This window comes from Hippocampus guttulatus, chromosome 9 (genome assembly GCF_054856545.1).
Source record: "Hippocampus guttulatus isolate MCC_2025c chromosome 9, RoL_Hgut_1.0, whole genome shotgun sequence".
Lineage (NCBI taxonomy): Eukaryota > Metazoa > Chordata > Actinopteri > Syngnathiformes > Syngnathidae > Hippocampus > Hippocampus guttulatus.
The window spans coordinates 1,145,353-1,160,330 of NC_141269.1; the positions used below are offsets into that span (position 1 = coordinate 1,145,353).

At 45.0% G+C, this 14,978-nt stretch overlaps 2 protein-coding genes across 2 annotated transcripts; both read right to left on the reverse strand.

The window, feature by feature from the left end:
- Positions 1-893: 893 nt before the first annotated feature.
- On the reverse strand, positions 894-7,043 carry LOC147199713 (cytochrome P450 3A40-like). The gene is made up of 13 exons (XM_086119978.1): positions 6,873-7,043; positions 5,930-6,023; positions 5,224-5,276; positions 5,045-5,144; positions 4,790-4,903; positions 4,628-4,716; positions 4,405-4,553; positions 3,488-3,615; positions 3,331-3,406; positions 2,809-2,969; positions 1,773-1,999; positions 1,250-1,412; positions 894-1,119 (listed from the first exon to the last, which is right to left on the reverse strand). Exons 1-13 carry the CDS (start codon positions 6,935-6,937, stop codon positions 1,042-1,044), a joined length of 1,497 nt encoding a protein of 498 aa, XP_085976104.1. The 5' UTR covers positions 6,938-7,043; the 3' UTR covers positions 894-1,041.
- A 1,941-nt stretch (positions 7,044-8,984) lies between these two features.
- Positions 8,985-14,906, reverse strand: c1qtnf6b (C1q and TNF related 6b). The gene is made up of 3 exons (XM_086119634.1): positions 14,761-14,906; positions 11,657-11,873; positions 8,985-9,664 (listed from the first exon to the last, which is right to left on the reverse strand). The coding sequence occupies exons 2-3, from the start codon at positions 11,850-11,852 to the stop codon at positions 9,117-9,119; spliced, it is 744 nt and encodes a 247-aa protein (XP_085975760.1). The 5' UTR covers positions 11,853-11,873; positions 14,761-14,906; the 3' UTR covers positions 8,985-9,116.
- Between the last annotated feature and the right edge of the window lie 72 nt (positions 14,907-14,978).

Consider the following 14,978-nt stretch of genomic DNA (forward strand, 5'->3'; position numbering starts at 1 on the left):
TCGCTTCCCCCCCCACTCCCCTCTTCCTTTTTGTTATCGCTCGTCTGTTTATAAACATGGAAAGAACAAGATGGTCACAAAACGCGGAGAAATGGATTACGCATGCCGATTTCACGATCGGGATCCGGAGTGAGACCCAAAACGTCCACGCGAGGGTGCTGTTCGCACGGGCTCTTGATTAGGTCCACGTACATTCTTTCCTCTCGTTTTAGTTTTTTACAAGCTTTGTATTTGGACTGATATAGTTTGTCTATTATTTGTGTATTTTTTCCAAAATGTACCCCTAATATTTCCCAATGTATATATCAAAAGTCTCAAAAAGCCATGATTGGGAAAACAGGAAGTCCTCTGCATTTGGTTTGAAGCGGCTATTTTAGGATCACTCCTTTGTCCTTTTTATTTTTCTTTACTTAGGGGGAAGCAGAAAACGTTGCAAAGTCACTGACGTTTTTGTGGAAATTCTTCTTCTTCTTCTTCTTCTTATTATTGCACTTTTCTTAAATGGTTAACCCGATTGACTCCAAACTAGGGCTGTACCATTTCAACACGCGGGACAACATTATGGAAAAAACATTTTAAGATTTCGACATACTATACAATGGGGACGTGGCATCGAATTTTACTTTTAAAAATTCCTATTTGATGAAGTATTCACAGTTGTACGTTTTCTCTCGAACTCTAGAACACTGGGAGGCATATGGAACAGCCCACAAAGTACAATAAAGTCTTTTGGAGCCATATGCTGACCCGAAAAAGAACTCTGTCATTTTGAAGTTACTTTGGAATTTGTCACTTGTGGGCTGGTGGGTTCATGGAGGTAATATTTTTAAAGATGCTGTTTTCGAGGCTCTTCACCCGGGCGAAACGCATAAAATAGAGCTGAAAAGAAAATCTATATTTTAGGGATCGATGCATTTATTTTCCAAGGCAGCCTCACCATTAAACAGATTACCCTGTGTTGCAAGGCAACATGTTTCCACATTGAGGAGCCTCCACTGTACGTCTCTAAGCGAGCATTTTCCATTTCCTGCCTCTCGAGCTTCACGAGCGCGGCTCCAGCTTCAGTTTGATGGGTCGCTTGGGCATCAGCAGGCCCTGCACATCCATTTCGATGGGTACCTGGTGGGAAAACGGAAAGGTCCGATGAGCCTTCAACAAAGTGGCTGTCGGCGGTTGCCGGTGGTCCGGTTTTGACTCAGACGGCTCGAACGCATCCGCAGACCAACATGACGACGTCCCGCATTCTCACCTCGGTCTCGTCGCACATGCAGAAGTTGTAGCGCTGCAGGATCTCCACAATGGCCAGCTTCATGCTGACCATTGCAAAGCGCATCCCGATGCAGTTGCGAGGACCAGCGCCAAATGGCAAGTACACGTATGGGTCAAGCGAGTCTTTGTTTTCCTTACTGAACCTAAAATAAATAAATAAATTTAAATCACAGTGACAACACAATTCTTGTAAATATTTTGACTTAATTTTGCAGACAATAAATTCACTATTCCAAATCCATGACAAAAAATAAAAATGTGTTCTCGTCAGATCCCAACAACAACAAAAAAGTTCCTATTCTTGTATGATGCAATTTCGTAATCCCAAATCGTGCCGTCAACAACAGAAGTCTTTATTCACGCACAGTTTTTTCTGAGAAAAATTCTTCTCGTAAGGGTCGCTTTTTTTTCTTCAACAAAGACAACTTTCTCCTCGTTAAATTATGATCCTAAAAAAAATCATCCATCATTTTTTCTTGTACTGAATGACGACTCGGTTTTACCTCTCCGGTTGGAACTTTTCGGGTTGGGGCCAAAGGTCGGGGTCACGGTGCAGAGGCCAAGTGGGCACCACGACGGCCATGTCCTTGGGGATGACCACGCCGTTGATCTCAATGCTGGCCTTGGCCACGCGCTCCAAACGCTGGACGATGGGGTACACTCGTAGCGACTCGTTGATCACCATGTCCAAGTACTCCATCTCCATCAGCTCCGAGTACTGCACGGCAGCCTGCCAAAAAAAACAAAAAGACCCCCCCCCCCCCCCCAAAAACATCCAGATTTTTTTAATCCCAAATTTCGCCTTTACTGTATTTTTTTGAGGAATCACACTTAAAAAAAATGATATGATGGCTTGAACTCAGTTTTGCTGGAACCATCGCAGGTAAACTAGCATACGTGGGGAGTCAGCTCACCCGTTTTCCAGGTGTGCCCACGTGATCTTAGTTCAAATGCAGTTAAGACATTTATTTCAGTGGACAGCAGAGGGGATATTCAGTGGATATTGAGGCACCCAGAGAATTTTTATACATACATACATACATATATATACTGTATATATATATATATATATATATATATACACTGTATCTATAAATTGAGGAATACTGTATATATAAATTCAGAATTTGTATCTATCTATATATTTTTTTCTCGTACAATTCCAACTGCATAAGAGCGAGCTATTGTTTATTTATTACTTTAAATGGAGTAAATTTCAAATGTTTTAATGCATTGTACACACTCTGAGTTGCACCTTCATGTATGAAAAGTGCTGTATAAATAAAGTTTGATTGATTAATGGTGCATTCATTGAGATCAGGCGAGCGCGGTCAACATATCAACATTTATCACCTCATAAAGTAGATGAGGGACATCAATGTTAGACAAATGAACACAATTACTTTTAAAAGACAAGAAAATAAGCCAATTAAAAGATTCTTTTGAAAAAGCACAAGTCATTGTTTTTCCACAAATCGATTTTTAACCAGTGTCAAATAACAGCGTATTGTATGTTACTACTACTAGTTCTTGTTGTACCTTGTTGGGGAAGGTGGCGTCCACCTCGTCCTGCAGCTTTTTCATGACGTGAGGGTTGGTGGCTAAGTTGTGCGCCAGGAAACTGAGAGAGCTGCTGCTGGTCTCGTAGCCGGCGAAAATGAAAATCATGGCCTGAGAGAGGATCTCATGGTCGCTCAGACCTGTCGAAACGGCATCCAGAAATAATCCAAACGGTCAAAATATAATTTCACGGTTGCACGTGTTGCGACTGGCAGGAAGACCTTCTCCTTCATTGGCATGCATCCCTCACGAGGATATCACGTGGTGTCCCTCAGGGGTCAATTCTTAGCCCACCGTTATCGAAGTCTTACATGTTTCCACTTTCTTCAGTCCGACACAAACGTAACATAAATTAGCCTCTGCAGATGACTTGCCTCTCCACAGCGTAAAAAAAAAAGTGACGTTCACATTTCTGCATACGATTACGCCTGGCGAATTAGTTGTGTGAGACCACCTTTCACATGAGATATCAACAGAACCACAGAAATAATTCACATGCACCTTTTTTCATGTCTTCTTCGAGAGAGTTGTGGTTCTTCTGCGAGTCAATCATTAGCTGCAGGAAGTCCACGCGAGTCTGAGGGCAAATAATAAGCGGGTCATTCGCTCGCAACCATACCCCTGGCTCAACACCGTAAGCCCGCGCTTAAGACCATACCCCTCGCCCACTGCTCTCACGGCTGGATTTGATCTTCTGCAACGCTGCAAAGAAGAAGTCGAAGGCCGCGGCGGGGAAGAAGGAGAATTCCATCTTCTCGAAGAACGGACCCAGGAAGGGGAAGAAGGCTGCGGACCCACCAAAAATGAAAGAAAAAAAATCCTAATGGTACATTTAGAAATGGATTTAAAACAAAATAAAAAAAGAAGGAACAAACGTGGATCAGTGAAGACCTGACAATATGTTTTAGGATTTTTTTTTGGTTCCAAAATTGATGACATGCATAAGAAAATGACCCTTTCACTTTTTAAGATTTTGTTTTGGACTCATTTCATTCCCCCACACCCCCCAAACAATTCTGCAACGGTTTGATTATTTTGTTTAGAGTTTGACAAATGGAATAGAAACTAACAAACTCTAACAATTCACGTCAGAAACATTTTGTCCCTTTTGAAAATGGATTGAATTTCACCCCCACCTCCAAATTTAGTTTAGTTTAATAAACATAATATTCTCAAAGAAAACCTGTAAACAAGTAATCGACCCATTTCACGTTTCAACATTTTGTAAGGTTCTAAAATCGATTGGATTCATTTTTCCTTCAGGGTGAAAAACTTTTTCAAATTTGGCAAATTTAATAAAATCTGAAAAAAAACCTTCAAGAAAACGTGTGGAAAACTGACACTTTAATTACCCGTAGGACTTTTTTGCTGCATCACAATATTTTTGGAGAATGTATAAAATTGATCTTAACATTTTAAAGGAGTCTCATATAAATGATGACTTTTGTTCTTTGAACGCAAAAATTCTCAAATGACGACTTTTGTAGTATAGTTCTGACCTGTATATTCATAACATTATGACTTTTTCTTGTATTTTTATCATTATTATTATTATTCTTTTTTTTGGTGGGTCACCTATCATGAGGAAAAGCGGGTTGAAAAAATCAAACTTGAGCATCTTCTTGATGTTGGTGACAAACGGGTCGCTGGGATTGTTGATGGAGTCCAGGTCCACACTGAAGGCCGTGCTGGTCACCACGTCCATGCTGTAGGGGCCGAAGAACCTGCCGAGCGGAACGCCGTCGTGACGCATTGGACCCGACCCGCCGAAGGACGTTCGCTTCGGACGCAAACTCACTCCTTGAGGTCGAGGGCTTGATCGAGGTCCGCCTTCTTCTTCATGCTGCTCACCAGGTTGGCAGAGTGACGCTTCATGATGACGAACATCTGCGCACACACGTGTCCAAATGACAAAGTACACACACACGCACACACACAGGCAGTTGAGTCAGGGCGTTGCCTCTTTGAGTCGTCCGGAGGTGAAGGAGGGCGAGAGGATGCTTCGGATCCTCTTCCAGTTTTCGTCCTCGGCGATGCTGACGGCGTCGTACAGTGGCCCGTTCAAACGGAAGTTCTGCAGAACCAGACAAAATTCACAGTCGGTCACCACGACGAGACACGTACACCCCCCCCCAAAAATAAATGTCTTCAGAAGTCGTGTATTTGCGTTTGTTCGGGTGCGCGCCTTTGAGTTTGCGCACTCGCGCGCACTTACTCTGCGGTTGGTGAAGAGGGAGTAGCACTCCTTGATGAGCACCGTCTTGATGACGGCAGGGTCCATGATGCACAAAACCGGCTGACGGCCGTCAAAGATGCTAAACGCGAAAAAGAAGACAAGCGTCGGAATTTGCTTTTGTCGGAATTCTCGCATCGTCGTGACGCGTCGTCACCCACCCCCAGATTTTGCCATATTTCTTGTGGCATTCCATGTCGAAGTGGATGAAACCCTGCAAGCAGACAAACAAGCGCTGGCAAACTGCTTTCGAGGTGAACTCAAGGCAAAGGCTTAGGTCGTCCTGACCCGATTTTGGGGGTTAATAAGGCACTCCTGGAAAAAGGACAAGGCGGATGAAGCCACCTGACTTCATCCAGCTCAGGGGGGCGGACATTTTCTCCTTCTACCGCCCCCTGCTGTCAACTGAAACGGGCATCAAAGTGGCCTGGGGCACACATCGCGGCTGTCGCGGCTCACCTGTGCTCCGGGTTTGACGTCTGCAGAAACAGACCTAAGTCGGAGCTTCTCAACATACGTTATGGGGAAAAAATGAAAAAGTCTTGTTCTCTTAAAAAAAAAAATACAAAATCTGTCATCTCGAAAGAATGTCCTCATATCTTTTGTGATGAATTATTTTTTTTTTCAAGAAAACAGTAATCTTCGGGAGAGGGGGGGGGGTGAGAAAGCTTATTTTTCGTACGTAGTCATTACAAAAATTAACTTTTCAAATACAAAAGCTGCCATTCGCATTCAACAGTTGTAATCGCGCCCAGAGTTGACCTCGACGAAGGGCACGGCCTGATGGAACCCCCCCCCCCCCCCGAGTACAGCCAAGTGCTTGTGGTTTGATTGGCGTCAGCTGCGGTGCCAACGGAGGCTCCCCACCTTCCTGTAGCTCAGCATGTTTCCGAAGAACAGGACTGGCCTGGGACCCGGGATGCCCAGTCTTCGGAAAGTGTCGTAGGGCCAGTAGCCGTAGCTAAAAGACGACAACGGTTAAAAAAACACGACACCATCCAAGACGACGACAACAAAGCCAAAACCGAAGACGACAAAACAACGCCGAAAATGACAATGACAACAGAGAAAAACGACAATGGGCGCACCAAAGACGAAAACGGGAAGAAATGGAAGATCAGCACGACAACAAAGTCCTTTTGCCGCCGTTCCCAAAGTGGGAATTTGACATTCACATACAGCAGCCAACAAGTTGATTCGTCATCATCGACTGGATGACGAGTCATCGAAATGGGCCCGCGTTATTTGACGATCGCCCCAAAATACCGGCGGCTTCAGTCGGGCCACTTTTCACTCTCAAGGCCGTTCATTAAAATGTATTTTTTTCTTTCTCTCATGAAGCCACGTCAACTCATTGTAACTAATCAAACAAGTTTCCAAGCACATTTAGCCACTTTTTTTTGTTCGGGGTGAGTGGGGGGGGGGCAGATAATTACATCGGTTAAGTAATATTATGAAATTCATTGTAAATCATACAATCAACATGAGTTTGCTTTTTTTGGTTTAAAATGAAAGATGAAAATGCTATTTATGTTGCAGTATCTAATTCCATTATTTGTTGATTGATTTACTGATACTGATATGAGGGAAAAATATTGGTAAATTAGTTATTTTTAATTCAATAACTATATATATATATATAATAAAACCCATTTACAAATAGCTAAATTAATATTTTGCTGCCAAGCGTCCAGATACTTTGCCCATTAAAATCTGCCACGTTTCGAAATGAAGCGAGCAAGAAAATCATGACTACAACTGTATTGTTCTGTGACTCAGCGCGCCCTTGAATCGTGTGTTTGTCACTCACATGACGACGAGCGCGACGACGAGCGCCAGGAGAGTCCACGTCGTGGCCGAAAACAAAAAGTCCATCTTGCTTGTTGTTTTCCGATGGCGGCTGTGCGGGCAGCTGCCACACAGGCGACCTTTTATCTCAAGCCTCTGTCTTTGCCTCTATGCCTGTGTGTGTGTGTGTGTGTGTTGTGTGCATATTTGTCAAGTGTGTGAGAGTGTGAGAGTGTGAGAGTTGAACCAATCAAATGGCACCTTGGTCAATCATTGAAACAGCCACAGAGAGTTTGTCCTTAATTAGCTTTGGGGGGGGGGGGTGCGCGTGTGTGCCAAGCATTTCACTTTTTCCACATTAATAATAATTAAAAAAGAGTAATATATCCTTCCGCCAAATGAATTCATTTTCACCATGAAATTGTCCACATCACAGCCTCTAACTCCATTTTTTTGTTTTCCCCAACAGGCGTCTGAGAGGTCAAGTGTGCTTGTTTCAAACTTTTTATTGTGGCGAAAAGAGCGGACTGTTGCATACTCGTTGTTTGGCTTGTGGAAATTCAACCATCCTCTGATTTGTCAATATGTTCTCAATTCAGATTTTCTTCAGAATAAAAATCCTGATTATTTGGGGGGAAATTCTTTTTTAAATACACAAGAATAACTTTCGGGGGAAAGAAAGCTGCGTATTGAGGAAACAATTTATATCATAAGAATATCATCCAAATTCTGAGGGGTTTGAGAAGAAAAATGGGGATTTTTAGATAAACAACATTTCCTTCAACCATCAATCAGAAAAGTTGCGATATTACGATTTTAACGTTTCATTTGGGCGGACGGAAATATTTAAAAAAAAACTTGCAATTCTACATGAAAGAAGTTGCTCTTTTTATTTCATGGAGTACCAAATCATTGAAAAAACAACCAAATCCATAAAATTGCCCCGCGCGTCGCTTTTCCAAATCAAATGTGGCCCTTGAGCACAAAAGTTCGCCCGCGCCCGATCCTGCGTGACGTTGCGAAAGCGCGATTATAAATAACGATGCATTGCATTGTATTGCATTATCGGCAATTGAGTCACAAGCCAACCTCCTTTCACCCAGGTTTTTTTTTGTTTGTTTTGTTTTTTTATTGTGGCTTGGGTGTGGAGTGGATATTGAACTTTGAACTCGCCATCGCTCTTCATCCGCTTTGCGGCCACTTCATTAGATATCATGCAAATTAATCGCTTTTAATCAAGGGAAACTTGGCGCAGAAACTTTCTGCAGCTTCAGGCCACAAGGCTTGACTTCCTGTTGAGAATTGGGTCCTTGAGACTTTTTCATGCGTCCTCTTCATGGTGTCCCACTTTCATGTTGATCGGTTCAACTGGTGTCCGGGGAGGATTTTTTGGGGGGAGGGGGGGGGGCGCCTATATCATAACATTATTTCAGAAAAAAGAAAATCTACCTTTGTTAGAATAATGCACGGGATGAGCGAGTAGCATTTTTTTTCAACAAGGCCTTGCAGTTCAAAGACGTGCCACCAGAAAGCGCTATTGAGCTGTAAGCCACTGACAATTTACCAGGGGTCAAATCTGCAGTGGAAAAACAAATACACATGAGGAAAAACACAAACAAAACACTCAAACATACAAACGTATACACACACACACACACACACACACAAGCTTTTTTTTTTTTTCCAGGTCATGCGACAGCATTTTAATGTGATTGAAGCCCGGCCTTTGAGTAGGCCACACAAAAGCTTCATTTTGTTTGCCTTAAAGCCATATTCTGGCGTGTGACTGGTGTGCTTTGGACCGACTGTTGACCTGCTGCAGAAGCCAAGTGCGCTTCAGCTTGAGGTCACAAACTGATAGCCGAACATTTTCCCTCAGGATTTTCAGTTTCAGAGCAGAATTCATGGTTGTACAAATCGTCCAGGTTCTGAAGGAGCAAAGTCGCACTTTTTTTTTTTCAAGAAAGGTGACTTTATTTCCAGGGAGAAGTAGCACTTTTTCAAATGTGGTGTTTTTTTTAAGTACTATTTTTCAGGAAAGAATTTGTATTTTTCACAGGTGTGCTTTTTCGCCCCCCCCCCCCCCCCCACCCCAAGAATTTTTATTTTTTTTACATTTTTAGTTAAAAAAAAAAATTCCAAGAGATTTTTTTTTCCAAGAAAGTGGTTTATTTACCGTGCAAAGCACATATTACTCCGCACGTGCCACCTTGGGTAGTTTGATGGCGTTTTTCCATCAAGTTCAGTCCCGCGCGACAAGGGCTCCTCATTGTCCGGCAGGGGCCAGCAGGTATCCGTTGAAAGTGATGTAAACGTCCACGTCGTCCCCGTAGACGGCGTTGTCGCGCTCGCGCTTGTAGAGGCGCACCCAGACCTCGTCGCCCGGCCGCAGGTCCATCATGACGCTCTGGCTCTGCATGATGGAGCGCTCGCTGGGCTGGGCGTACAGGATCACCTGCTGCTCCTGGTTGTGCATGAGGTGCAGGTACGTCTCCTTGAAGTTCCACGTGTGCACGTTGAGGTTGAAGAAGTAGACGCCGGCCACGTAACAGTAGAACTTGCCCTTGAACATGTTGAAGTGCTCGTGCAGGTTGACGAAGACCGTGTCGAACACCAGCGGCTGGTAGTAGTCCACGCTGTGCAGGGACTTGCGCCGGCCCACCGAGAAGGCGGCGCGCGGGTTCTTGCAAGGGTCCCCCGGGGCGCCCGCTTGGCCCTTGATGCCCTGGGGGCCCGGCGGGCCCGGCGGGCCCGTGAGGCCTTCGGCGCCGGGCTTGCCGTGCGTACCTTTGTCCCCTCTGTCGCCTTTATCGCCTGCGTCGAGGCGCAGCAAAGGGCGCGATTACAATGCGGTTTGAAGGCAAGACAAGAAGGGGCAAACGTGCCATTTTGTCGCCCACTCCACTGTGGAGTCAACGGATCCTTTTGTTATCGTGCTCTCACCTCTTGTCCCAATTTGTCATTTTTCTTGTTTTGCTCTTTTTTGTTTGAAGTGTCATTTTGTTTTTCTATTCATTTTATAATTGATTTTCCAACTTTTTCTCTATTTTTATTCTTTCATATTTTTGGGTTATTTTTAAATGTTTAGTCAAACTTTGTTTTACTTTTTCATCTCTTAGATTTTGATTTTTTTAACCACTTTTTGTCAGATTATTTCATTTCTTAAAATAAAAACATTATTTCCAGTTCTATTCTTTTTTTATTTCCAACTTTAAAATACTTTTAAGGGATGGCTGAACATATTAATTCTGTTATCAATTTATTCATTTGTGTTTACTCCTAATTCCATCTTTTGGGGTTTGGCTTTTTTTATTCCATTTTTCTATTGATAATATTTCTTTCCAAATTATTTTCACAATTTCCCTTCTTGTTTTTACCATTGTGTATTTATATTTAGTCAGTGCATCTTTTCTTTCTTCTAAAGTGAACTAGACCTGAACGTGGCTGTTTTTTATGATTGTTATTACAAACATTAACGTGCCACAACAAAAGACACCCCAAAAAAAGCTCAATCCGAACAATTGGACTAGGTTTAGGTTGGAAGGTCAACCTAAAATCCATCCTTCCATTCTGCCCGGCGCAGCTCACAATCACACCTCAGGACAATTTCGAGAATTCCGTTGACCTGCCACGCATGTTTTGGGAACGTGGGAGGAAAGCGGAGTGGCCAGAGAAAAAAACCCACGCGGGCATGGGGAGAACATGCAAAGCCCGCACGGGAAGGCGGGGGCCGGGGATTGGAACGCAGGCCTCTGTACGGAGCAGGTGACCACCCCCCCCCCCACCCACCCACCATGCCACGCCTCAAGCATCCCCTCAAGCAAAGCGAAAGCCTCGGCCCTGAGCCTCCCCATAAGACGAGGCTTAGAAGAAGCAAGCCAGTTTCGGATTCACACTTCCTGTTTCTGCACTCAGGAAATGGAAAATGTTCACCCTGGACGGAATGTTCATAAAAGCAGTTGCCGTCATGCCTTGATGCCTTTCTGAGCCCCCCCCCCCCCCCCTTGCTAAGCCTTCTTCCATTTCGTTGAGCTCCGCTCTGAATCCGTGCACTCCAGTTAGCCTGCGGTCGCCGGGAATGTTCTTCTTCAGTCCGCGGTTCCAGCAATCAAAAGTTGGACTTCCCAACGTTCCCAACCGGCTGCTCTGGACGCAAGTTGGAGTGAATACTCGCGGGATTTGGAGCACAAAGCTGCTTTTGAATGAACTCGTTCACTGAGACGGGCGTTTTTATTTGTCAGCTGGAATGCAACTGTTCACTGCCACCGACGTGTATATCCGTCAAGTGCGTTTTTACAAAGGTAGGCATGGAAGTGGGTCTCGTCAATGATGAGAAAGCGAGAAGGCATTTCGTTATTCATATGACTTCCCTAATATTTTCCGCAGTAAGAAATCGAGTCATTCTATGTCAAATGTATTTTTGGTTAATATTCTAGGGCGTGTGAAACTGGAGATATGGATTCGTTTTTTTGTTCGATTTGGTTATCTTTGGGCTTTTGATGAATGAATTTATCATGAAAACCACAGTTGGAGTGGATAAAGTCGAGTCCCCGCATTCACGGTTCAGCATTTATAAATGAATTACTTCCCGGATTCCTCTTTGGAACCTATCGTCCATTAGTCGTGGAAAAGTCGCCTAATTGTGATTTTCTTTTGGAATGTAGCAAAGTCGAAAAACATTTTGAGTAGAACCGCTGAATCTACTGACACCGGAGTCACCGGTTTTGGGTCAGTGAACAGCGAAGCCCATCAATCCAACTTGTCTTAACTCGGAGCAGTTAGGATACGCTACGCCGATCGGATTACCTTTGAGGATGGTCATGTTGACCACGGTGCGGACCTCGGCGGGGCGGTAGTAGGGGGCGGAGCCCAAAGCCTGAGAATCCAAGTGGTCGCAGCATCGGCGGCAGTAGCGCGAGGGCGGCCGCGGCGGTGACGGAAGGCAGCGCGCTGGCGGCAGCAGGAACAGGACCAAGAACGGCAAGCTGAACCAGGACAACATGGCGGAGGACGATGACGACACCTGGGATGAAGAGGACACCGGCGGATTAAGTAAGTGCTTACCCATCTCTGTGTTTTGGACATTTTGCTTTGTTGCAGCCACACTCCATGAGACATTCAATGATGTTTTTTTGGAAATTCTCCACCGACAGGCCAGTTTAGATTGATTTCGTGATCGAAAAGTGACGTAATCCGGACGAAGGAGAATTAGTAAACCGCCTTTCCGACACAGACATTGGGACTTCTCTGCTAGTTTTTCAGTTTGTTTTGCTTGGGGTTTTTGATTGATCCCTGGGCCCCTTTACCAAGCACCATACCTATTTCCAGGCATCGTTCCAAGTTCTCTGTTCAAAGTCCGGGCCTTCCGACCCTGTCTCGAAGTCCATATTCTTCACCGCATCCTGCGCCAGCCGTTTTTCGTAGTTTACCTTGCCTAGTTGCGACACACACTGCACTTGCTTCTTGAGCTCCCCAACCTCTACGACGTTTTTCCTGCTGTGCGGCAGCTGCCGCTTCCCATTCCCGTGCCGTGGCAACTCAAGGATCCCGTTCTGGTCTCGTATCACAGCAGACTCAAGTCCCGGAAAACTCTCGGGCTGCCTTCCCAACCGGCTCGGCGCGTCCAGTCTGGTCTCCCTGACGCCCAGGGGCCAGGTCTCGACGGGCGCGCCCTGAACTCGTTAGGGTCCAGCATCACAGCAGCTCCAGAAACCAGTTTCAAAAAATTCCTGTTCTTTGGCCTCCTAGCCTGCCTCGTGACCATCCCGACACCTCACGTCTGCTCTCCCGGAGGCCCACCAGACAGGCCCCGATGGGTGAACCCTGAACTCACCATCCAGGCCCACGTCTCCCCCCCCCCCCCCCCTTTCATCCACTCTGTTGTGGGCTATTTTTGTGATGTAATTTGGGACATATAGTGTAGAATCAGTTCCCTCAGGGGGTACACTTAGCCCTGCGCCTTGTGTCTCCCAACCAGCTCCCTCTGTGTGTGTGTGTGTGTGTGTGTATATATATATCGTCAGTTGGCTCGAATTTAGTTTCTTGGTAGCTTTCAGTCGTGTGTTGTTGTCAGTCATGAAGGCCATATAGGTATAAAGTCGGTCCGTGTGCCCCCCGCCCCTTTCCCCCCGTCCGTGGGGTTACGTAACACAAACCATATGCTAAAAGTGCTCCGTGCGCCATTTAAAGTGAATGCACATGTTTTCAAAAGTATCTGGACACCTACAGGAAGCCAGCGTACATCGCTGCACAACATCGACGACGTGTCTGCACGCACAACTTTTCAATGAACAAAATGTATGTTTTGCAAGCACCGAAGCCAATTGTGTCCTCAATGAACCAAAGGTACGCGTTTTTTTTTTTTGTTGCAAACTTCTAAAGATAATTTAGTCTTCTGTGAACAACGCTTTCTCATTTTTTTGTTGTTGTCAACATCACAGGGAACTTAGTCCTGATCAAACCATCGTCTCTGTTTTTGTTCAAATTCCGCAAACACGTTTTTGTCAACTTTGAAGAATTTGCGTACCTGTTTTTAAATATCAACGACAATGTTGGGGTCAATACAGCGCCCTCGAAGTAGAGTCTGCGTTTGCGCTGTTGTAAACATCGATGACAATTGACTCTTTACCCCCAAATTAGCTGTGAGTTATGACAATTTAGAGTCTCTTAACTTCAGCGTACGTCTTACGACAAACGTCGGCTGTAAATTAGCGTCTTACCCAAACCTAGCTGCCAGTTTTAGCCTTCATCAATAAAAATTTGGGAGTCTTCAATCAACCTCAAATCCATATTTTTCATAAACATCAAAGACACCTAACGCATGCGTTTGCGTTTTCAGAAAACATCAGACATTTGACTCTTTCGCAAACTAAACGTTCACGTTTTAATAAATGTCAAAAGCAGACCCAACGAGCTGAGCTCGTTGACATCCACGTAAGCTAAGCTAGCTATTTTTGTAAGCAAATAATGAAAAGCAACCCGGAGAGTCGCTGATGATGTTAGCTCCATTTGGTTGTTATCTGCGCTCCGGTGCAGATAACAACCAAACTATGCGGTTCCAATTTGGATGCGAGTCAAGAATGGGGTTGATTGTGCTGCCATGCGGACGTAAACAAGATTGGGATCGTTCTGCACCGTCGCAAACTACAGCGGAAAGTCTGTCCTGAAGAAGCAACATCACTGGGGGCCAAGCATTTTTAGATTACGGATCGGTTTTTTTTCTTTGCTAATCTAATTTTAAAAACACAATTTTCAAAAATGTAGTCAAAAGTCGTTTTTTTTTTTTACACAGTACAGTATTTCAAGTGTGAATATTGGACGTGGAATAAAACAGTTCCCCAAAACGGATGATTGTTTTTGTGTCATCATCAAGTAGAAACAGAAAACCAGAAGGCAAACCGCGATGGAATAGGAGGAGTAGTGTCTTGGTTCACGTTATTTTGTTGTTTTTGCAGTTACCATTGCAGGCATATTCCAAAACCGTTCGGATGCTTGTTTCCTTCCGCGGAATTTTCATTGCATCACGTTGCAACGGACAGCAAATTACGCTGCCGTACCGTTAATTATTCTGTGCGGATGCTCCATTCATATGAATATCCATTCGTATTTGGCGAGGCAGTTTGAACGAGTCATTCACGTGCGCGCCCGTGATGTCACTTCACAACAACATCCGAACCAGCACCCCCCCCCCCCTCCCAACCCCTTCCCTACAACAAGCTAGCATCAACTAACATCACTTTGGCCACGTATGCACGCGAGAGCACCCCCCGCCCCCCCTTACCCCCGCCCGCGCACGCTCGGGGCGTGCACGAAAGCGCAAAATAAGATACATGTACAGTACATGCACGCGCACAAAATGATTTTTGGGGAGGGAGGGGATGGGGGGGGGGGTGCGTAGGGTTGTGTCTTACCTTTCACCACAAGATGAAAAAGAAAATGTGAAAGCGTGAGAAAAAAGGAGTCGCGGTGCTCCACTGCGAGGAGGAACAACTGAGGAGAAAGTCTCAGCCTCTTTGTCCGACGCACCCGCGCGCTCGCACACACGCACAAGCCGGAACAGAGGCTCTCTCTCCCACACTCCCTTCCTTCCCTCCCTCCATCCGTCATTCTTACTCCTCCATTTACAAGA

Bases quoted from the DNA above. Each gene is read 5' to 3' on its own strand.
- LOC147199713 (XM_086119978.1), bottom strand. From the start codon at position 6,937: ATGGACTTTTTGTTTTCGGCCACGACGTGGACTCTCCTGGCGCTCGTC. The intron at 3,407-3,487 runs GTATGGTCTTAA...ATTTGCCCTCAG, and splicing joins GTGAGAGCAGTGGGCGAGGG to ACTCGCGTGGACTTCCTGCA. The intron at 1,413-1,772 runs GTAAAACCGAGT...TATTTATTTTAG, and splicing joins GAAAAGTTCCAACCGGAGAG to GTTCAGTAAGGAAAACAAAG.
- c1qtnf6b (XM_086119634.1), bottom strand. From the start codon at position 11,852: ATGTTGTCCTGGTTCAGCTTGCCGTTCTTGGTCCTGTTCCTGCTGCCG. The intron at 9,665-11,656 runs GTAATCCGATCG...GCCTCGACGCAG, and splicing joins CAACATGACCATCCTCAAAG to GCGATAAAGGCGACAGAGGG.